Here is a 23,867-nt window from a genome sequence, read left to right on the forward strand (position 1 = left end):
TGAGATGAGTGATCACGAAATTAGGTGCATTGATCTGAGAGGAAATGAGGAATGTATTCATGTTTCACACTTGAACACCCTCAAACGTGATGCCCAGCCTTGACATCTGCTCAGAGTCTCAGGCTCCAAAGTGGACAGCCTTTGAGATGTCTCCCCACCATCCGCCCCCTACCTGACCTCGCTGCCTCAGGAGAAGGCCTGCCACCCTGCTGTCACCTCAGCCAGGGTCTTGGCGTCACCTCAACTGCCCCTACCGTCGGCAGGTCCTGCTTCCAGGTGTGCCCCATGGCTCCTGGGCACCCACACAGCCTGGTCACAGCCCTCAGCTTACACCTCGACCTTTTCAGAGAAGATGACATTTGCTTTTCTTTCTCTGACTAGAAAAGCAATAAAAAAATGCATGAAAAGGAAGAGCACAAGCTACCTGTGATTCCATGTCCTAAATATAATCACAACCAATTACCTATTTTAGTCTTTCATACAAACATAAAAAAAATATGTACATACTTCATAAGATGGGGTCATACAATAGTTTTACAGCCTGTCAATCCACATCTTCATGTCTTCTATGAAAGCACACTAGTCAGCACAGAGCTTTAACATCATTCAGAGGCTCATCCCACCACTGTTGGCCAATTACCTTGTTTTGTATTATGTGTACCTGTAAATCAGTTTTCAGAGAGCCTGCCTGTGTGCCGGTATCAGGCCTCGTCTCTGGGTGGATTCCTGAGGTACATTCCATAAGAGGGCGCCCAGGTCAGAGGGCTGGACACACTCAAGGTTCTTAACACATTTTACAAACAGCCGCCAGGATGGCCTCTGCTCACCCCACCCCACATCACCATTAAGAAAAGAAAAGCTGCCAGTCTGTGACAAAAAGTGGCCTTCATGACTCAGCACGAGGGGGCCCTCCCCACCCCCGGAGCTCACCGTAAATTATGGGAGAGCTGATTTTTCTGGTGTGCCTTTATTTCCCAACTGCTAGGAAGCATCCATTCTTTGTGACTGCTGTTACTATGTCTTAACTGAGCAAAAGTAAACCCTTTAAATTCCTTATTTTCAGGGAACCCCTTATTTTAAAAAAGAAAGCTCAGTGGCCTTACTGCATTATATGTCTCTCGCCTCCCAAAACAAAGAAGCTAAAAGAATCCGTTCACTGAGGCATTCCTTGTCAGGCTCCAGTAACTGCTGAGATCACAAGTCGCAGGAACCAACTCCAAAGTTCTCAAGACTGCACGGCCTGCTTTAGTACCTAAAACATGAAATCGATTTGCCAGTGCACTTACTTTGAAATGTCTTTGCTGTCTTGTTGCCATGGGAACAGGACATTTCCAATGGCCGCCCGGTAGCAATAGACGCCCAGCAGGCCAAGTGCCATGGCTACTTTTGACGTCAGAGAGCACCTCCTCTGAACCAGTGCGAAAATCACGACGAGCGAAAGGGCAGCCAGAAGAGAGAGTGCAGCTTTGTGATCAGAGCTGAAATGAAATGGAAAAGGCCCCAAATTACTAACAAGTGTAACTGGCGATGTCATGGATCTACATCAAGTGGCTTTCTAAGAACTTAGCTGATTTTTCTGAAAAGCAAAACAGAGAAGAAAATCATCGGTGATTTAGATTCAAAGGTTCTTAAAATGTGACAAATGAAGGACGGCTACCCCGAACTCTCATTTCCATTCCCAAATGGCCCCTGCCACCAGGCCTTCCCTGGCCAGCGCAGTGATCTGTATAAAACACTATCCACTGGCTCCCCTGGCAGCCCCATGTTCCCCACCCAGAGGTGAAGAGACTCTGGGCACAATGCATTTACCAGCGAACACCCTGCTCAGGGAGACAGGCACGTCCCGGCGTGATTCTCTCTCATTCACTCATTGGCACAGACTGACTCACTTAAAGAGTGTCTGCTCGTTCCCAGGCGGGGAGACTTTGCAGAGGGGCTGAGCATCTCCGCTTGGAGCACGGAGCTGTCACAGCAGAGCTGGGCCCCCCGGTCTGCCTGGCCCTGGCCCACCATCCTGCTACCTCGGGGAGGGCTGTGCTGGAAGGCAGGATTCTTTTCTGTGTCATTCACCACAGCTCGTGCTCACAAAGCCCAGACACTCAGAGTTGTTAAGTGGATGAGTGACTATCTTGCCAAGTGAACACACATCAGTGGAAAAACTACGTGGAAAAGACTCAGAGGAAAGATGTGGCCAGTGTCAAGACGTGGGCCCACGGATGGCAGGTGGTGACAGGGGTCATGCTGGGGCCTGGCCCTGCCCTGGTCCTTGCTCTGGGAGGCGGTCACCTGGGTGTCCATTCACTGTTGCCCTTTAGACTGTGTATTGTGCACTCTCCTAGATTGTTAATTATAACAACTGAAAGACAGCAATAAGGAAGGTGAGTTTACATGCCTCCCCAGAAGCTCTGCTATGAAGAGAAAGGGGGCCACACTGCCACCTCTTCACAAACTGACAGGAGTAACTCAGCAGCACAGGGAAGACTCGTGATGCAGGAGGGGGGCATCCTGCTGGGGAGAGTGTGCTGAAGGAGGGTCCAGACTAAGGAGCGGGGCGGGGCAGCGGGAGAGGGGGAGGCGTGAGGCATCGGGCCTGGGAATCAGCACATTCTCCTGCACGGCTTCAACTCTCCAGAAAAATACTAAGTGAGGCCACTGGGCTGTCCCGGGGCTCTCCCAACCTCACATGCTTGGGCAGGTGCCTCAACTCCCTTCTGCCTCCTCTTCTGAGGTGGGACAGGCCAGCAACCTCTCTCTGCAGGCTTGCTGTGAAAATGAAAGGAGCAGGCACATGGCAGGCCCCTGGAAAAAGCTGCCTGTGGTTCCTGTGGTTGCCAGGGCTTTGCTAACAGAGTGAACACCTGGGAAAAATTTCCCACCAGAATTATTTGACCAGAGGAAGGATTTTTATAGCTTTTGATGGATAGTTCCAGGTATCTTCCCAAAGGACCACGGCAGTGTATGGTCAGGGGTCCTCTGCTGCTACCCAGGACTGGGTTCTATCACTTCCTTCTGTGTGTCTACCTGACTATGAGTAAAATCACGCCTTGTTGTTTGACCCAAAGCTCCCCGATCCCCAGGAGGGCGAGCATGTCCCTTCTCTTTCTTTTGGCATTCCCTCCTTTAGGATGTCTGGCACTGTCCTGAGCCCCCCTCCTGCTGGTAATTTTCATGTAAGTCCTTCACAGCAACAGGAAACAAATGTCCATTCTGTTCTCTTCCTTCTACTTTAGTTTTCTAAGTCTTCACTGACAGACAATTAAAATGTATAACATAGGGGTGCCTGGGTAGCTTAGTCGGTTCAGCGTCTGTCCTTGGTTCAGGTCATGATCCCGGGATCCTGGGATTGAGCCCCGCATCATATCAGGTCCTTGCTCAGCGGGGAGCCTGCTTCTCTCTCTGCCGCTCCCCCTGCTTGTGGGCACTCTCTCTCTCTCTCTTTCAAATAAATAAATAAATAAATCTTAAAAAATACATATATATAATATAGTCACTTTTTTTTTTATTTTTTGAGAGAGAGAGAGAATGCACGGGGCGGGGGGGGGGCGGGTAGAGGCAGAAGCAGAAGGAGAGAGAGAATCTCAAGCAGACTCCATGCTGAGTGTGGAGCCGGACATGAGGCTCAATCGCCCGACCCTGAGACCATGACCTGAGCTGAAATCAGGAGTCAGACACTTAACTGACTGAGCCACCCAGGCGCCCTGATACAGCCAAATCTTGACTTTTTCTGTCTCAGTTCCCTCTCTCTGCTTTGATCCTCCCCATTTGCTATACTTTTGACTAGGCTGTCCAGCCACTGGCTTCAGGGTGGGGAGAGAGGAGTGGGTGGCCAGAGGGAGCATGGCCCCGTCCCAGCCCTACCTTGTCAGGGAGGTGGCAGCAAGTGACAAAACTACATCCTTGCTGCAGTTGTCATTTTAAAACTCAAAGGTTTTCAAACATAAACAATTACAGTGATTCAGCAATTAAAAAAACCCAAAGAAATCCATCTTTCAACATCAAATCATGGCTTACGGTCTATGTTTCTATTTCTTCAGATCTCAAATACCACTTCTGTTCTGAATATGAAAAATAGGCCTACATTTTGAAAAAGAAGACTGTGTGGTCAGTCAACCATGCAAGGTCTGGCCTAAGGCCACAGCTCATGCTCTCACCTGGTGAGCCAATGCCCCAGGTCAGGCCGGTGGGCCCACTGCACACCCGTCTGGTTTAGTGACCGCAGCAGCCGACAGCAGGTAAGTATCACCCATGGGCTTGCTAACACCATCCACTTCTCACAGCCTCTGAGCGTGTCAAGGGAAGTGGGGTCCTTAGACACTCTGTGGGGCTCTAACATGTTACAGTGGATGCTCCTGTCCTGTAATGCTGGTGCAGTGCTGACGAATCCCTCCTCCATGTGTGAGCATTGCTGGGGCTCACAGTCGTCCCTCAGAAAGCAGTTTCTGTAGATTTCGTGACACAGAGCCAGACACAGGGTGTTAATGAGGAAATACCAGGTCTGGTGCTCCTCCTCGATGAAGCTGCTTGCACCCAGACTCAGCACGTGGCCCACGGTCCCGAGTAAGATAAGAACATCTAACTCCGACCATCGTGCCTTTGGATGAGCTGGATTCTGTAAAAGGAAAGTGCATTTTGTGAGGAAAAATATAAAAATTACACAAATCCTACCACATGCACTTCCAAGTTCTTGCTCACAGAGCATAACCTGCTGTGACAGGTACGTGCTGCTCCTCACGCCCCACACCCATCTCCTGCACTGATGGGACTGCCTATCCTCCTGGGGCATGGGCAGTTGTCTCCCTGGACTGCGAGCCCTAAGCTGAGCGACCCACGCCATCTGGGCAGTGCTGCAGCTCAGAGAGCTCACCTACCAGCCCTTCTGGAACTCTCCTCACCCTTTCCCGGGGAGCCTGAGGTCCTCAGGGGTGGGCCATAGTCAGTTCCTGCTATTTGAAACCAAAGAACCCCCAGGATATATTCCACCAAAGCAGACATCTAATTTTGCCATGACTTTTCCAGAAATCCAGACAGTTTTCATTAAAATGGTCAATTCTATTGAAACAAGAAAGTTGGCATCACAGTACTATCCTTTAAATATACTAACTGAAAGCATTTAAAATTAAAGATGAGGATTAATGACTGTCATTTGATAACTACTTAATAATATTTACTCTATTTATCGTGTACAGCGGTATAAGAAAGAAAGAGAGAGATCATGAATCTATTTAGGCCCCAGGGAATCAAATGGCTCTAGGGAAACCTATGCTCTCTAATGGGGAACAGAAATGTGCTATAAACAACAACCCGTGAGTTCCTCAGACACACGCACGCAGGGAGGGGCATCAGATGGCTTCAAGATGAGGCAGCTGCACTGGGGGTGGGGGTGGGGGGGCTGGAGTCACTTCCCTGAGTCCCTTGGGCTCCTGGCATCATGGACCAACCGTGGCTGTCCACCTCTGCTTCATTGGTCTGCCACCACAACCATGAATAAAGGTGTCAGAGGCCAAAGATTCTAAGAAATCTGAAGGAAAACATCAGTCTTGAAAAGAAAAGGCAGGATGGACTCCCAAGGAGGGCAGGATGAGGACAGGGTCCCGGCCTCCTGCTGACCTTCCTAGAAGGTCTAACGAGCTGACTCTTTTCTCTCGGTAACGTTCTTCCCTTGGCTGCCGCTCAAACTCTTTCGGAGAGATGTCTGATTCACACACTGCCCCAGCAGCCAACTGCCTATTCTTCTGTGACCAACAGCTCTGTACAGTGTCATGTTTACAGTCACAGGGACCCTGTCTTTCCCACGAAGAAATGAGGCACGTGACCTGACAACACAGATCGGAGTGTCTGAAGTCAGGATGCTCAGCTGTCGGCCCCTCTGAAGTGGCTCCTTGACTCCGCCTGATACACAGCTGGTGTTTAGCCAGTGGCTGATGAATGAAACATCAGCTGAAATACGAGAAAATGGCCTATTCCAAAAGCCAGTGTCCTATGTGTAGGAACGAGCCTTACCTTGCTCAGGAATTTTCCAGAGGCAAACATCTTGGCAAGAGCAGACACGACTGCACAGAGCAGTGCAGAGATCAACGCCATCACTCCGCCTGCTGTCAGCCACGAGAGGCCACAGAAATAGCAGGAACTCTCGGCCGAGGTGCACACAATGACGTGAAGAGCAGAAAGAACCAGGAACATCAAATAAAAGAGCAGAGAAAACGCAGGCGACCAGAGAGGAACCTCCAGTTCAGCCTTGCTGCTCAGAGCTTGCGGGATGCTGAGTAGGAGCAGCGCTAGAACCTGGAATAGGAAAACAGCAGCAGTGTCCACGCCTGCTGGGCTTGGAGAGAACTGTTCAGAAAAGCCTGTCTCCTGACCTTGTGCCAGCTATTCGACTGCTGGAAACAGAAGAAGAAAGCCCACTGAACACGATTTCTGATGACCTACCAAGAACGTACACATGCAGCCATGTGGAGCACAGCCACTTGACGCCTGACGATACTTTGGGCGTGACGACAGACAATGAAAGAGTTCAACAAACAAAGAAACTGGTATTTTCCCATTTTCAGAAAAAAATAATACTTTATATGCTTTAAACTACAATATCCTGGCTGAGATATCAAATCAGTTTAACGGCTAAGCCATAACTCCACACAAGCTCCCGTACCTCCAAAACCATGACAGTCCCCACCAGCATCGAGTAGATGTCGTACTGGGCCACTTGTCTGCTCAGGGACAGGCTCAGGGTCCTCAGGGCATCCAAGTACTGCCTTCGAACCTTGGCTCCCAGGTTGAAAAGGACTTCTGAGTTATTTTCCTCCAAGTACAGTCTGATCCAGTTCCCATGCAACCTCTCTGACATTTTAAACTGCTCAAATCCAGGCTCTAACAAGAAGAGGACAAGGTTACACATACAGATCACAGACATTCACGCACATTTCAAAGTATTCAGTTATTCACAGCACGTGGTGTGAGCAGAAAGCCTGCTACCTAATGAAGATGAACTATTCCTTAGGGGGTGGCCAGCAACGCCTTCAGTAAAACAACAGCCAATGGTGCTCACGAATCCTCGGACCTCCTGCCTGCCTGCCAGCCCGCCACGGCCCGAGGCACAAAGCAGCACACGACATGGATACAGGTGTCTGCCCACTGCTCTGCCGCCCTTTCTCTCCCTCCCACACCTGCCCTTGCCTCCTCCTCCTCCCCCTTCTCTCTCAGTCTCTCTCCAAGCTTTTCTTCTTTCATATGCAATATAGAAACACCCCAGGGACGCCTGGGTGGCTCAGTCGGTTCAGTGTCTGCCTTCGGCTCAGGTCATGGTCCCAGGGTCCTGGGATGGAGCCCTGCTCGGCGGGGAGCCTGCTTCTCCCTCTGCCTCTGCTGCTCCCCGTGCCTGTGTGCACTCTCTCTCTCTGACAAATGAGTAAATAAAAATTTTTTTTTTTAAAGGTTTTATTTATTTGACAGAGAGAAACACAGCTAGAGAGGGAACACAAGCAGGGGGAGTGGGAGCAGGAGAAGCAGGCTCCCCGCGGAGCAGGGAGCCTGATGCGGGGCTCGATCCCAGGACCCTGGGACCAGGACCTGAGCCGAAGGCAGACGCTCAATGACTGAGCCACCCAGGCGCCCCAGTAAATAAAATGTTTAAAAGACAAAACCAAAAACAACCTAGAAAGGCATTACATTAATAGGCCCTTGGTGTTACAAATTTCCCACCTTTGACCTGCTTCCCTTCTTCACGTGGCCTGACCCCTCCTGCCATGATGCCGAGCTAGAGGACCCAACCCGACGCACAGCTAGGGCTGACAGAACAGCTCCTGGATTGAAGCCCAGCCCCAAATGCTGCTGGCTCCCACTCTGGGATGGCAACGGCAGGCAGCTCAGCATCAGGAAGCTGCCTTGCTTCCTTCTGGAGTTGGACCAGACTTACTGGTGACTCAACTAGTCTGCAAAACAAGGACTTCCTTTCTGAGACTCCATGGTATTTATTGTGCTCTTCCGACTTCCAGCAGAGCTATTCCAAGGTGGTCTAGGCCATGTCTTGCAGGATTAGGGTTAGGGTTGCTGTATAACCCTGAGCACAGCCCAAATGCCTGAAGCCCTGCCATGCTGCGGAGACCAGGTGACCAAGTGCTGGTGGCCGGCGTTACTCCAAGCCCCTCACGCCTGTCCTCTCCCCATGACCTGAGATGGGGTGACGACCATGCCCACCCCAGAGAGAAGGCACGCAGACACCAGCTCATGGGCTGGCAGGTGACGGCTGGGATCTAAACTCAAGTAGTCTGGATCTAGGATGGAACCCTTGTTACACCCCACCATCCTGAAGTCACAGAGGCAGGGGCACCTGTGGCTGTACCCAGAATCAGAGACACAGGGGCAGCAGTGTCTGTACTCCACCACCCAGAACCAGCAAGAAGTGGACGCCTGCGTACGTATCCAAACAAGTATTTACTGAGCACTGACTACATGCTACGCGCAAACAGGTACGGTTCTGCCTGCTTGGGCCTGTGATCTAGCTGGGTTCTCACATGCGTGTGTAAGTACAAATCGTGAAAAATGCTGTGGAGGAAAGTAGGGGAATGGGGGTGACTTTTGGTAACACTGAAGAAACTGAAATCTGGGGTTGAGGGTGGGGGACAAGAAGGTCTGACACCGAAGCTGAAGTGGAAGGTGGCCCAGAAATCCATCAGGTGATAACTGGGGAAGAGCATCCAGTCTATGGGAGGAGCGTGTGCAAAGGTCCTGAGGTGAGAAAAGTCTGTACAACTGTAATAAAAGTCAGGGGAGCGATGGAAGAGTTGTATCAGATTGGGCTGGATATCAGGGGAGGCCTTGAAACTGACTTCAGTGTCAGACATGTACCCAGTTTCGTCTCAGGAAACAGGATCACTGATCGTATAGACAAAGGGCTTTCTCATGCCAGGGACTGGCCTTTGCTCATCTCATAGGGTTCTTTCTGGCCACACGCACTGCAGAGCTTCATTCTCCCTACTGATCCTCCTGAAATAAGCAAAAAACCCCCATTGTGGTTTTGTTTGGTGTTTTATTGGTTGTTAGTACAGGAAAAAGGACATATTACCAATAACAAATTTGCAAAAGCTACCAAACTCACAAGTTACTTTTGAAAACAAATAAAGTAACTATTGTCTCTCCCCTGGACTGAAATGTGCAACTGGGCCAGCCTCACTTTTCACACAGTTGCTCTCACAGGGGCCACCTCACCGACAAGGGGCTGTCCCCCTAAGCTCTCCCACCATTCAGGACACCCGGCACCCCACTAGTCCTTGCTGGTCTTCACAGGCAAGTCAAGACCAGCCTACATCTCAGCTCAAACTCATGGGCATTCACTCTACTAACTAGTACTCCACTTTCTCAAGTAGGAAAAGTTGCCAACATCACATTAAATGCTGCCTCAAACTAGGCGTTGAAACCAGCCCCAGTCCCAGCACCAAACATGTTGTCCTTGATGCACCTTGATGGTCAGATCAATTGTTTGAAAAGATGGTCCTGGGGAGATGTGCTCTCTTGTTCTGGATCATTCCTACCAGCATAGAAATACCCCTTAGCTTCTCCCAGCTTAAAAATATAAACAACAGGGGCGCCTGGGTGGCTCAGTCGTTAAGCGTCTGCCTCCGGCTCAGGCCATGATCCTGGAGTCCCAGGATCGAATCCTGCATCGGGCTCCCTGCTCAGCGGGGAGCCTGCTTCTCCCTCTCCCATTCCCCCTGCTTGTGTTCCCTCTCTCACTGTGTCTATCTCTGCCAAATAAGTAAATAAAATCTTTAAAACAGATACATAAACAACATACCCTGCGCTGGCCTCCGTCCACCTCACACAACACCCATTTCCACGCCCCACTTCCTTCCCTGCCCTGACTCCAGCCCAGCCTTCCCCCAGCACTCTACAGGCACCGCTCCTGACAGAGTCGCTGGTAACCTCACCTGCGAGATGAACGGTCAAGTCTTGGTTCCTCATTTCATCTAACCTTGAGCAGCATTCAACTTGGCCGCTCACTCCTCCCTTCCTAAAATTCTTTCCTTTACTTGGCTTCCTCAACACCAATCCCCTCACCCCGCAAGCACCCCACTCCCACACTTCAGTAATGGTCACCCCATTCTTCCACTGCGCTGCTGAACACGCCAAGCTGCTCCTTACGCCTCTGGTTCACCTGCACCTTATACCCAGTGCATCGGCAAATCCTGCTTGCACTGCCTTCAAAATATACCTGGAATGCTGCCATCTGTCCTGGATATAGCACGCCACTGCCTGGGCCCTCACCACACCTCTCACTGGGGTACGGCAGCAGCCTTCAGACTCTCCTACAACACAAGGCAGAACCCTCCACACGGGCACCCGAGAGAGCCTCTGAGGATGCAGCAGAAGGCTGCATGAGCTCCCCACCTAGCTCATGACACAAGAGCCCCTCCAGGCCTAAAAGGCCCCCATATCCCTCTGACCTCGTCTCCTTCTGCCTTGCCCCAGTTCACCCTGCTCCGGCCACTCTGTCCCCTGGTCACCCTTTGAATGTGCAGACACGTCCCCGCTGTAGGGTCCTGCATCTGCCACACACTCCGAGTCTCAAAGGCCAGGCCTCTGCCCCGACAGCCCTCAGCCACCTGCGCTCCCCGTCCCTTCCCCACTCCACCCTTCTTCTGAGGCACTCATCACCATCTGATAGCTGCTGCCGCTTCTCCGCATGGGGGCAGAGCCCTATGTCTCAGGTGCCTTTAACAGTTCTCAGCCAGATAGGAACTTAGTGAAAAAATTCCGTATTTGTTGAACGAATACATTTATGAAAGAGCTTGATGTAGATCACTGTATCTGTGGGTGCTGCTAACGGTGACCATCAGGGTTCTAAGAAAACCGAAGTACAGTCAAAGACTGAGATGAACACAGGAGAACACCAGGTGCAGTGGAAACAGTCTATTAACTGAGTTACCTTTTGTGTATGACGGCACGTTCTCTTGCAACAATTTGCTGAGCTGCACTGCATTTAAATGTAAAAACCTCAGCTGTTCTCTCACCGGTCTCCCTTCCACGGTAGGGAACAGGAGGCTGCCGACACTGTTCCCTGGGATCGGCAGACCAAGCCCTATTGCTAGGGTTGCAGCCAAGTCAGTCTGTTGAACATGCTTTGGACGTCTGATGTCACCTAGAGAAAAGAAAGTGGTTTATGTGACAGGCTCTCTAATGTGTATGATGGTGGTCCTTCCCTTGACCTGCTATGATCAATTGCGCACCTCTTCAAAGCATTCCATGTACATTCATCAAGAAATCACCTCACTGGTGTTTCTGTCAACAAACTTACTAAGCACTCATTCTGTGTGGGCACGGGGCCTTCCGCAAAGTAGCATACAATATGTGGGAGAGATACCAGCACAAGAAACTCAATATTGCCTGAGTTTCAGGGCTGGGGCTGGGCATGCAGAGAGAAGGGAGCTCTGCAGATGCGGAGGGATGGTCGCTTTGGTGAGGCCAACAGTCAACCTCCTGAACCAGGATGATGGTGGGATCTCTGGCGGCCCCACCCCCGTGGGTTCAGAGAGGTCTACATAGCACTGAGAAATGAACACAGGCATCTCAGCGGCTCTTGAGCAGTAGAAGGCACCTCTAACTGGGGAGAGTAGAATGAGGCTGGATTCAGCTGGGCCGAGTCCTATAACCAACTCCAACAAACAAGACATCTGCCTACTGATGGCCCCAGCAATTGAAGGGCTTCAAGTCGTAGCAATGGCTGGCCTCCCTACTAACCCTTGCAAGGAGAATGGGTGTCACAGCAGGGCACTGGGCTCACACTCCTGCTTTGCCACTATCTAGCTGATGCCTTGGACAAGAACTCGACTTTGTTAGACTTTTCTCATCTGTAAAGAGAACACCCAGCACCCACCCCCGCCCCCCAGCCGCCCCCGCCTCCCCCCTGCGCAACTACAATATAGGTCTGAGGGGACCTGAGGGGGCCACCAGGGAAGTCTACCCCGGGGAGCTGGTGCTTGGTGGGAGTACCTTAGACACTCTAGTGTGGGTTTGTAGAGGTTTTACTTTGATTATGGTACTTTTTGGTTGTATAGAATTTTTCTTTTTAATTTGGTCAAATATATTAATCTTTTCTTGACCAACCCTCCACTGATGGCTTCTGGGTTATACTTAGAAAGAACCTTCTACTCCAGTATTATCATCTGTTTTCTTCTAGTATTTTCTTATATTAATCAAAGATTAAGCTTTGATCTGAAACAAAACAAAACCCAAAGCAAAAAGCCCACCTTAAACTGCTTTTGGCACTGATAAAGGTGGTGGTGCTGGTGTTCTACCGAGACTACTGTGGGTCATTATATGATACTCATATCCAGGCTATTGTAGACCACCAGGATCCTAAGGTTGGGAGAAAGAGAGAACAGACGGAAGATCTAAGAATTTCATTTTACAGTAGTGAATGTGGACTGCAAGTAATAAGACAAGCTCAAGACCAATTTTATCTTAAAAAGATTTCCTTGCTTTGTCCAGAAATGATAATTATGCAAATACCCATGAGTGCTGCTAGCTCTGAGACGGTGGTCCTCAAAGATCCCTTTCCACTGAAAGGAACGAGGGAATCCTGGAAAAGCAGCTGATTCCAGGTCTACGCAAGGAACTGTGCACGAGAGGCTGGAACAACTTCTCAGACCCGGCAACAACAGAGCCCTCAGAGATACGAAGGTGTTTGAGACCTCCAAGCTGGAAGGACTCAGGAGCTAATCTGAATCAGAGGCTCCTACTGGCCAAAGATGGGACAATCTGAATATTAAAAAGAATAATATTTGTACTGAATTGAAACAAACTATGCTTAAATCCATGAGCTTACAATGCTACTGAACACCAACAACACAAAACCCTAATTGGTTATAGTTGAAGCACACTAGTGAACTCACAGTGAACTAATTCATTGATTTGAAACTGGAAATTAAGTGGAAAGAATAACTCATCTTTACTCCTATCTCTGTTACAAAAATGGTACTGCTAGGTAATAAAGTAGATTGGGGAAGATGCTCCTTACAGGATTAGTCTGTCCAGTTAATGAAAAAAAGAATTAGACAATTAAAGTATCACTGTTTGCAACCTCCAGTGAATTACTAGTTGGTCATCAATGGCTACTGGCTTCACAATCCAGCAAGCATCCTGTGTGCATCCCGCTGGAAACAGCCTTATGAAAACCAACCAAACCAAAGGGATCTGAATCTGCCTCCTGGGCAGAGAGGATTCACAGAGGACATCACAGCAGACAGTGCAGAGGAAGACTCCCCAGGACAAATAACCAGGTTTCTTCAACAAATAAATTGTGGTAAAATAGAAGAGGATGGAGTGGAGACGGAGGAGACATAAAGAGACACATCAACCAATCTCAGTGCATGGATCTTATTGGTATCTTAACTCAAACAACTCAAAAGGGAGACAGACACTGGAAATTTGAACACTGACCATTTGATGAATCAAGGAATTAATACCGTATTTTAAATGTGCTAACAGTATCAAGACTACATTAAGAAAGTAAGAAAAGGGGCGCCTGGGTGGCTCAGTTGGTTGGGCGACTGCCTTCGGCTCAGGTCATGATCCTGGAGTCCCGGGATCGGGTTCCGCATCGGACTCCCTGCTCAGCGGGGAGTCTGCTTCTCCCTCTGACCCTCCTCCCTCTCATGCTCTCTGTCTCATTCTCTCTCTCTCAAATAAATAAATAAAATCTTAAAAAAAAAAAAAAGAAAGTAAGAAAAGCACATAACTTCTAGAGACCTGCTTCCAAGTAAAACAGGAGAGGTAAACAAGCCAGAGGACAGAAGATGTAAGAATGTGCATAACAAGGGCGCCTGGGCGGCTCAGTCGGTTGGGCATCTGCCTCTGGCTCAGGTCTGAATCCTGGCATCAGCCTGGTCCTACTCAGCAGGGAGTCTGCTTCTCCCTCTGCCCCTCACTCGTATCATGCTCTCCCTCTCACACTCTGTCTCTCTCTCAAATCAATAAATAGATAAAAATCGTAAAAAAAAAGAAAGAAAGAAAGAAAAAAAGATTGGCCGTAACTGGCCCATAACCACTGAAACTGGGTGGTGGGCTTGGGGGTTTATTACACTGTTTTGACTAGTTTTGTGTGTCTGAAAATTTACATAATAAGGAGTCTTTAAAAAAACATTTAAATGTTTTGATCTGGGATTTACACAGGTTCAAAGAATGAGGTGGATTCCCAGCATGATTTTTTTCCAGAAGGTCCTGACATCACTTCCAGAATGCCTTGTCTTTTCTCCACCAATATGAAATGCCACATTCGTCACCAAATGCCCAGATCTACTGGGGTCTATTTTTGGCCTCTTGATTTTGCTCTACTGATTAGTGTGACTAGCTCTTGCCAGCAATATTTTGAGAACTATAATTCGGTAATACCAATACAAGGGAGGCCACATTACACATTGGGTTTTATCCTGTAGAAGAAGGAAAAGCATTTCAGAAAATCATTCTCCCCATCCAGCACCCAGGCCTTCTCCCACCTGTCTCCTCTCCACTGGCCCTGGCAATGTGCTCTGTCCAGCTAAGCCACCTTTCACACATTACTGATGAGACAGCCACTACAGGCCACTATTCTGGGCTTGAGGGATAGAATACGAACGAATAGGCAAAGTCCCTCCCTTCATGGAGCTTACATCCTGTTAGCAGGAGGAAGACCATAAAATATACCTGCTCTGCCCTGTGTGGAGGCAGAGCAGAGGCATGAGGTCAGAACTCTGGGGATGGATAGTAGCAGGATGGGGGTACTTGAAATCACATGGTATACAATTCAAAACTGCTTATTTTTCAGAATAATAAACACCTTAAGATTCATTTTTATTAGAATAAGCAACAAAAGTTTACATGAATCTGTAGGATACAAATAAGCCCTCAAAGACCTATCAGGAAGGGTGGCTTGAGTAGCTCTGTGGATCTGCTTGCCAGGAAAACAAGCATAACTGGCAAAAATTATAAAAACCACCACCATCACAACGATTTATAGCCTCTGGAAACCATCTAGGGTCATACAGCAAATGAAGAAATCTTTGTTCAAGAAACTCTCTGAAAGCTTGGTAAGGACAGGGGAGTGTGAGGCATTTGAGGAACCATGACTCCCTCCCTCCCCCCCGTAGCTCCGTGGGACACACTCTGCTCTGAGAACAAAGAACAGCAAAGAACACGGGGCTCCCTCACCCCTGGGTCCCTGTGAGGGCTCTGAGCTCTCCCGGGGAGGAAGAGGCTGCCAGCATTGCCCATCCTCCTCAGCTATGTGGTGTAGAGGCTCAATCCCAGCTGAGTGCCTGGGAACTCTCTTTTTCTGCCCAGCCCCATAAAGAATTTCTACCCCAGTCTGCTCGCAGGGTGGAGGCTGCCCCCAGAAGGGGCTAGTGGAAAAGATCAGAGGCTACTACACAGAGGCCCCAAGAGAAAGGGAGCGCTGTCACTGCCCATAACTAGAAACGGTGGCTCATTTAGCCCAGGGCAGGCCGCAGAACAGAGCAAAGCTCCCCACAAAAGAACTGACTTTGTCTGAAACAGAAGTGGTGAATTCAAGCCTAGGAGTGCTCTTGAGAACAATGGAGATTTTGGAGGTGGGCGGCAGAGAGGAGGCTGGTAGCTTCATGACAGCCACAAGCTAAACCACAGGCCAGCTGGGTGCTCACAGAGAGCGCCAGGAGAGAAGGGTCAGAACCACCTCGGAGAATGGCCTCGAAAATGACCCTGCAAAGGGGCTCAAACACGAGATCAGACTGTGGAGCACATTTATTCTAAGCTGTCAAAAATAAGGCAATCGGCCGGCAATGAGTGGAGCCTGAAGCTGGGTGTGACGGCAGCAGAGGCATCAGCCCGGCACAGCCATCACAGAGACAGGCAGGCACAGGGCGTCAGTGAGACCGCTGTCACCCCAGGGCGGCTGCGCCAGCAGAGAGCCACAGCAGACTCCGTGCTGCGGGAGAGAGACTGCACCGAAGTGGCCTAGCCCTGCTGCTCAGCAAATACGCAAGGGAACAACTATGACGACGGCCCCGGGGTAGGGGGCTGGGGGTCAGAATCCAGAGTTGCTGCAATATATTATTTGAAATGGTCAGTTTTCACCGAACACTATGAGCAATTACGCAAAGCAATAGGAAAGTATGACTCAGACAGAAGAAAAAGCAGCAGAACCTTCCAGTAAAGGGCCCAGGCCCCTAGAGGGAACAGACGGACTTGCAAGCAGCCACCGCAAACACGTTCAAAGAGCTACAGGAAACTATGCATAGACAAGTAAAGGAAGGTCTGATGACAACGTGTCATCAAATAGAGATTAGCAACAAAGAGACAGAAATTATAAAGAAAATAATCAATGGAAACTGTGAAGATGAGAAATACAGTAACCGAAATGAAAAATTCGCTACAGTTGCACTGAACTGGCAGAAGAATCACCAAATTTAAAGGCAGATTGATAAAATTATACAATCTGAAAAAACAGAAACTCTCCCAAATTTGATGAAAACCATTAATCTACACATCCAAGAAGCTCAGTGAACTCCCAGTTGGATACACACAAAACACACGGACATATAATGAAAGTGCTGGCAGCCAAGGCAAGGAAAGCCCAGCCAGACTGAGAGGACGTCTCACCAGAAGCCGGGCAAGCCAGAAGGCAGCGGGACAGAGCACCCAAAGTACTGAAAGAGAGAAGAACGGTCAGCTCAGATCTCCTACCCAGCAAAACTATCTCTTAGAAATGAAGACATAATAGAGACATCCCAGATTAAAAACGAACAGCAACAAAGAAACTATTTAATGCTAGCAAACCTGCACTGTAAGAAATGCTAAAGGAGGTTCTTCAGGCTGAAAACAAGTGACTCTAGATGTTAATTTTGATCCATAAAACAAGCAAAGAGCATCAGTAATTATACAATTATAAAACAGCCTAAGGACACATTTAAAAAGCCATTATATAAAATATACATATATAGTAGAAATGTTCTGTACTTGGGGCGCCTGGGTGGCTCAGTTGCTTAAGCATCTGCCTTTGCCTCAGGTCATGATCCTGGGGTCCTGGGATCGAGCCCTGCACTGGGCTCCCTGCTCAGTGATCTCTCCTGAGGGAGAAGCAGATACCATTCACTCATGCTCGCTCGCTCTCTGTCTCTCAAATAAATGAATAAAATCTTAAAAAAAAAAAAAAAAAAAGAAATGTACCGTATGTGAGAATAACAGCACAGAGAAGGTAGGTGGGGCAAAACTGTACTGGAGAAAGAAAACACCACCACATGAAAACATCTGTCCAGGGGCAGCTGGGTGGCTCAGTCAGTTAAGTGTCCGACTTTTGATTTCAGCTCAGGTCATGATTTCAGGGTCCTGGGATCAAGCCCTGCATGGGGCTCCCTGCTCACCGTGGAGTCTGCTTGTCTCCCTCTCCCTGTGCCCCTTCCCCTGCTTGCACACACTCTCTCGCTCTCTCTAAAATAAATAAATCTTAAAAAAAAAGAAAAAAACTGTCCACACAAAGACTTCCTAAATGTTCACAGCAACATTATTCCTAACAGCTGAAAAGTGGAAACAACCCATATGTCTATCAGCTAATGAATGGATACATTGATGTGGTCTATCCATCACGTGGAACATAATCCAGCCAAAGAAAGGAATGAAGTCCTGACACCACTACAACCTGGATGAACCTTGAAAACATTACGCCAAATGAAAGCAGCCAGTCACACAAGGCCACAGGGCCCATTTACAGGAAATGTCCAGAAGAGGCAAGTCGACAGAGATGGAGAAAAGATTAGCAGTTGCTGGCAGCTAGGGGTAGGGGGGTAAGTGGGGGTATATTGCCCTGAAATTAATACCGACTCTGAGCGAGCTACTTGCAGTGCCGTCCTGGCTCATAAAATAAGCATAACGAGACAACTGAACACAACCATTCTCGACACGAGCAAACAAGTGACAAAAAACTTGGAACTCACTGTTGGCACTGAGGTCAGTGACCTGAACCACCCTGTCCGGTGTCCTGCACGTGCAGCCTCCCTGGTTGTTCCTGGCACTGAAGACACAGTCAGGCCTCCCAAGGAGGACATTCTTAAATACCCGTCTTGGAGATGAAACCTCAGCACTTTAGTTCAACAACGACCCTAACATCCCTATAATAAAAACCACCGGCTTAGCTGTCTCTTTTGCTCCCCAGATTACAAGCTCCCTGAGGGTGGAGGCTGCCCACAGTGCCCAGCACAGTGCCTGGCCCACGGCAGGTAGCACACCTCTGCTGGACGGATGAGCGGAAAGGGCGTTTCTGGCATGGGGCTCTCGCTCAGGTAGGGGAGCCACGTGGGACCCTGCTTTGGGCACACAGTGTGGGAAAGCCAGGTGTAGAAGGCAGGCGCTCTGGTGGGTAGTGTGTGCGCTCACTGGAAGACAGGCTTCAGTGAGACACCTAGAATAGGAAGGCTCAGGTCCCAAGAGCTAAGGACTTGTATCTTAGGAGATGAGATGTCTGAGAGGAGGAAGTGTGGCAAAAAGATCGAAGGAAATCAACGGAGATTCTTCCTCAACCAATCCTCGCTCAAGTGGGAGATTCATTCATTCGACAATCCTTTTTGGCACCCGTCACATACCAGGCAATGTTTAGGCCCGAGACAGGCATGTACCAATGAACAAAAAGATCTGGCGCTGCCTGACTGTAGCTTGAAGTGCAGAGAGGAGGCGGCTGTTGCACGCATCACACAAATAAGTCAGTAATTAAAATCTAAGTGAAGAAGGAGGGCAGTAAGCGTGGACTGCTGTGAATGACGAACAGAGGGAGGGCAATTTAGTTTCACGGATGAACCAGTGATGTCAGCTGAAACCAGGGATGAATGGACAAGCAGGCTGAAGGGCTGACGGTGACGGAGTTGGGCACATGGGGAAGAGCTTGTCACCTGGAGGACCTGTGTGAAGGGCAGAGGCCAGGACACAGTGAGTAATGGTCAATATGGTTCAGGATGAAGCTGCGAAGTGAGAAAGAAGCCTCACGTAGGATTGTTACTTGATCCAAAGTTCAGCTACTGGTCTTATGTACAGATGGGGGATGGTCTGGAATGTGGGGAGCAAGGGAGAAGGAGGGTGAAGTGGGACGTCCACATTTCCACCTGGAAGAATCACATGAAGGTGCCATTTGCTAGCAGGGGATTACGAGAGGGCAGATTAGACGTGAAGCTGTCACAGCTGCTCTACCTTTGGGAGACTCAAGTGGAGGTGTCAGGCAGCTGAATAGACAGTCTGGAGATCAGAAAAGAGGAGACAGCTAGAGGGATAAATCGAACAAGTGCAGAGCCTATTCATGGCATTTAAAACTATGGGAGTGGACGAGATCATCTTAGGAGTGAATGTAGAATGAAACTAGGAGGCAGTCCAGAAAGGACCAGGAGCTAAGCTAGCAAAGACTAGATAGCAAAGCGAGAGGTGCGAAGAAAACCAGACAAATGGGAGCTACCAGAACTAGGGTTCAGAAATGCCCGACGGGGGGCTCCTGGGTGACTCAGTCGGTTAAGCGACTGCCTTCGGCTCAGGTCATGATCCTGGAGTCCCTGGATCGAGTCCCGCATCGGGCTCCCTGCTCGGCGGGGGGTCTGCTTCTCCCTCTGACCCTCTTCCTTCTCATGCTGTCTCTCATTCTCTCTCTCAAATAAATAAATAAAATCTTTAAAAAAAAAACAAAAAGAAATGCCCGACGGTACTGAAGGGTCATGTGAGAGGGGGCAAGAGAGTGTCCAACTCAGAAGTAACCGGTGAGTGAAGGCGGGCGTGTTACAAAGTGAGGAGGCGAGGAAGTACAGGCTGACAGGGAGACAGGGCACATGGCTGTGAGGCAAGCCGGCCCATGCTGGGGATGGAGAGCTGGGCTGTCTTAATGCCGACAGACAGGCCCTCAGTTAGTCCTGCTCTGACTGATCTTAGGACTCCTCAGAGTTTCAAAAGATGGACCGTTTGTAAAAATTTTAATTATTGGGGCACCTGGGTGGCTCAGTCTGTTGGGCATCTGCCGTCGGCTCAGGTCGTGATCCTGCGGTCCTGGGATGGAGTCCCACATCGGGCTCCCTGCTCGGCGGGGAGTCTGCTTGTCCCTCTCCCACTCCCCCTTTCCCCTGCTCGTGTTCTCTTTCTCTGTCTCTCTCTCAAATAAATAAGTACAATCTTAAAAAAAAAAATTTAATTTTTAATGTTTCTTTCTTTCAGTTCATATGTGTTCAGATGTCTCGAAGCTACTGGTAATTTTTATCAATAGTTCCAGATACCCAGGCAGTGACATTCATACAATACTCTTAAAAAGAATATTTGTAATTTAAAAATTGGGGCAAGAAATGTAAACTCCAAATCCTGGCTGCCCCTCGCCCCATTAATTTTCATCCTCACATTGCTCAGGATATTTCAAACTTACACAGCTTCCAAAAAACGATTTTTTTTTTTTTTAAAGATTTTATTTATTTGACAGAGAGAGACACAGCAAGAGAGGGAACACAAGTAGGGGGAGTGGGAGAGGGAGAAGCAGGCTTCCCGCGGAGCAGGGAGCCCGATGCGGGGCTCGATCCCAGGACCCTGGGATCATGACCTGAGCCGAAGGCAGACACTTAACGACTGAGCCACCCAGGCACCCCCACCAAAAAACGATTTTTAAAATTAAAATCGGTCTACAGAAAACAGATACATAAAATACAGTTTTAAAATAGTAAACATTCCTAAATCCTCACCAGGTTTTCTTTCAAATGCAGAACTGATTAAGATCAGGGCGGTGTTAAGCTCCTCCACGGAAGAAGCGCCGTGACCTCCTGTTTCTGACATGCCATGATCACCACAAAGAACCAGCAAATTGGGTACAAGAGTCTCTCTCTCCTATAAGGCAAAGGAAAAATATTTCAATTGCATTCAGACTGAGGAGACCACATGATCTTGTTAAGAAAATGACTTTAGATTTTACCTTTATAAATAGTAACTTTTTTTTAAAGATATTTTTATTTATTCATTCGAGACACAGAGATACAGAGAGAGAGAGAACACGAGCAGGGGGAGAAGCAGAGGGAGGGGGAGAAGCAGGCTCCCCGCTGAGCAGGGAGCCCGATGCGGGGCTCGATCCCAGGACCCTGGGATCATGACCTGAGCCGAAGGCAGATGCTTAACCATCTGAGCCACCCAGGCGCCCCATTAGTAACTCTTTATAAATGAGTTAGACTTTTTTTTTTTTTTAACCTATGAGCTTACAGCTAGATCAAAGGGTGAAAGACAAATAATATCATAAATAAAACAAATAGAATCGTATGAGGTCATGGAGCACAGGAGGGTTATATTTAGGGCCTCTTAGGGCAGAGGATTTGGGCCTGGTTTCTGTCTTTGCCACTGCTGAGCCACGAGAGCCTAGATACATGCCTTGTCACACCTGTCTCCTTATGTGTCAAGTGGGATTGCCCCTCAGCCTGGGGCTCCAGCCAAGGGCCTCTGCTGCTCCTGGATGTGCCGGGCAGGCTCTGTCTTGCTCTTGCTACTTCTTCACCTAGAATGCACCTTCACAGAGGGCACATCTGCCCCTCCTTCCCTTCAAGGCTCTGCTCCCATGTCACACGTCCTGAAGGACAGCTGCTCTCACCATTGTTTCAAATCACAGCTCTCTCAACTGCTGTTCCCTTTTCCTAGTATACTTACGTACTCGTTGATTATCCTCATTTGTCCTTCCTGGCTACAGTAGAAGCTCTACAGATGCCCGGACAGGCATTCAGGAACTAGCAGTGGGATGAATGGGTCAGTGGTGGACACAGTCAAAGCTGCTGGGAGGCTGAGCCTGCGCTCTGTGCTTACAGGCGAACTGAGTGATGGTGGCGTTCACAGAGGTCTCAAGTCCACTTCAGAAACTTGGTATCTCCTAGGAGACACTGGCATGGTGACGCACAGCGCACCATAGTGAGCCTCACCTCGGACAGCAGTGAGGTGTGGATCTTCATCAGGATGCTATCCATCTCCCGGAGTTTGTGGCCGATCAGAGGGCTGCTGGGCCCAGAGACGTGGCCAATGTGGTCCAGCCCCAGGTAGTGGAGGATTAACACATCCCAATCCCCTCTTTTTAATACTTTATCCAAATGCCTTGTAACATTATCATCCACCTGTAAAGGGGGAAAAGTACGTATGAATAGCTTCCTTTATTTCCCTTGATCTATACTCTCCAAGGAAAAGTGATACAGTCCTTTTAAAATCTAGGCGTTTGTTTTAGGTAACAGGACTCATCTGAAAAGACAGCCCCTCCCCCGTCAAAAAGCCCTAAACACAAACAGAAAAACCTGTCATAAAAAAGTTAAACAAGGGGCGCCTGGGTGGCTCAGTCGTTGGGTGTCTGCCTTCGGCTCAGGTCATGATCCCAGGATCCTGGGATTGAGTCCCACATCGGGCTCCCTGCTCTGCGGGAGGCCTGCTTCTCCCTCTCCCACTCCCCCTGCTTGTGTTCCTGCTCTCGCTGTGTCTCTCTCTGTCAAATAAATAAATAAAATCTTTTAAAAAAAAGAAAAGTTAAACAAATATTAGCATTAGATTAAGCTGTCACTAATACCGTCCTCATGTTTCTAAGGTACAGATACCATACAGGCAACTTAAATGAGAAGTGTTGTTCTGACAAAAACATTCTGTGGCACCCCTACTGGGAATTAACTAACACTAAGCAGATGTTCAGGTGACCGGTGGGGTCAAGTTGAGGGCATCTAAGTGTGTCCTATGTGAAGGCTGCTCTGGGAGGAAAGAGATACAGCTCTGAGCAACTAGTGGTCGAGCAGCCCCTGATAGAGCCATGAGCCTGGTCAGCCCTGACCATTCAGCTGGCCCATCTCCCTCCCACTGAAAAGTCTCTACAAAGGGAAGGGTCTCTGAGTGATAAGACAGAGGATGGGGAAACTCACTCCTGGACATTAACTGCTGCGTGTACAGAGGTCAGCTTTAGCAAAGGGTATTAACGTAAGCAAGACTGCAAACGCTCTACCAGGCCCAGCAAACTGAGCTGGTGTGGCTTTGTCTCTGCTCTGTGGGGCCTCCCTCTGCTTCCAGGGTCAATCTTCTAACTACAGGTCTAATCACACCCTTTTTCCTTGTTGGAGACTGCACTCTCAGCACAGCGCAATGCCCCTCAGGACCTGACTCCACCCAGCTCACCATCTGTCCTCCCACCTCCCCACTGGGGACACTGCTGCACTAACAGGAGAACCAATAGCCTCAAGGATCCTCTGGAGTCCTCAGGCTCTGCCTCGTACCGATGCTGCCACCCCCATTCTGTCCATTGGGAAGTCCCCACTCACTTCTCAAAACAGCTTAAATGGCTCCTTGCTGGGAAGCCCTTCCTGATCCTCCGTACCCCATCAACAGGTGCTCAGCTGTTCCAAGAGAACTTTGCTCACATCTCCATCAGGGTTCATGTCTCTGGGTTGTAACTGATTATGTGAATGAACAATGTCTACAATCTCTCCATACCTCTCCCAGTATACTAATAAAAGCCACATACAAAACAATGTTGCCTCTCACTGACAGGGTATCAGACTCTATCTAGTATGACAAAGCTTTCTTATTTTAAAAAACTGACCTCTGTATAATCTGACACAAAAAATGAGGTTGTTCCATCATATTCCACAAAATGCCTTGGGAATAATTTCACCCATGTTTCATCTCCATAAAAGATAATTCTTTTCCCAGCTGCTTTTGCCTGTGTGATCACATTGTCTTCCAGCAGTGCAGGGGAATTGAGGTTCCTGACAACATCAATGAAACCAGGGAGGCTCCCTGTCATCAACGCCTGCAGGAGGAAACATTCAAGAAATTAGACTACGGAATCCAAAGCGTAGCATGGGAAGGAGCGCCAAAGATCATATTACGGATGAAAGAGGAGAGCATAAAAC

At 48.9% G+C, this 23,867-nt stretch overlaps 1 protein-coding gene across 16 annotated transcripts in view; it reads right to left on the bottom strand.

Annotated features, from left to right (window-relative positions):
• PIGG (phosphatidylinositol glycan anchor biosynthesis class G (EMM blood group)) overlaps positions 1-23,867 on the bottom strand; it is a 56,467-nt gene that overhangs the window by 25,083 nt on the left and 7,517 nt on the right. For 9 of the 16 annotated variants that reach the window (XM_081812841.1, XM_081812839.1, XM_081812847.1 and 6 more), the window contains exons 3-10: positions 23,555-23,764; positions 21,909-22,097; positions 20,697-20,838; positions 10,922-11,134; positions 6,650-6,867; positions 6,001-6,282; positions 4,152-4,609; positions 1,287-1,478 (exon numbers count right to left, since the gene is read on the bottom strand). In XM_081812841.1, the coding sequence (XP_081668967.1) occupies positions 1,287-1,478; positions 4,152-4,609; positions 6,001-6,282; positions 6,650-6,867; positions 10,922-11,134; positions 20,697-20,838; positions 21,909-22,097; positions 23,555-23,764 (1,904 nt within the window). Of the gene's footprint in view, positions 1-1,286; positions 1,479-4,151; positions 4,610-6,000; positions 6,378-6,649; positions 6,868-7,600; positions 8,983-9,284; positions 10,837-10,921; positions 11,135-20,696; positions 20,839-21,908; positions 22,098-23,554; positions 23,765-23,867 lie in introns of those variants that run through there. The other 7 variants (XM_081812842.1, XM_081812846.1, XM_081812850.1 and 4 more) reach the window with 7 other exon arrangements.

The sequence above is a fragment of the Leptonychotes weddellii genome, chromosome 2, assembly GCF_054177405.1.
Source record: "Leptonychotes weddellii isolate Sample4059 chromosome 2, ASM5417740v2, whole genome shotgun sequence".
Lineage (NCBI taxonomy): Eukaryota > Metazoa > Chordata > Mammalia > Carnivora > Phocidae > Leptonychotes > Leptonychotes weddellii.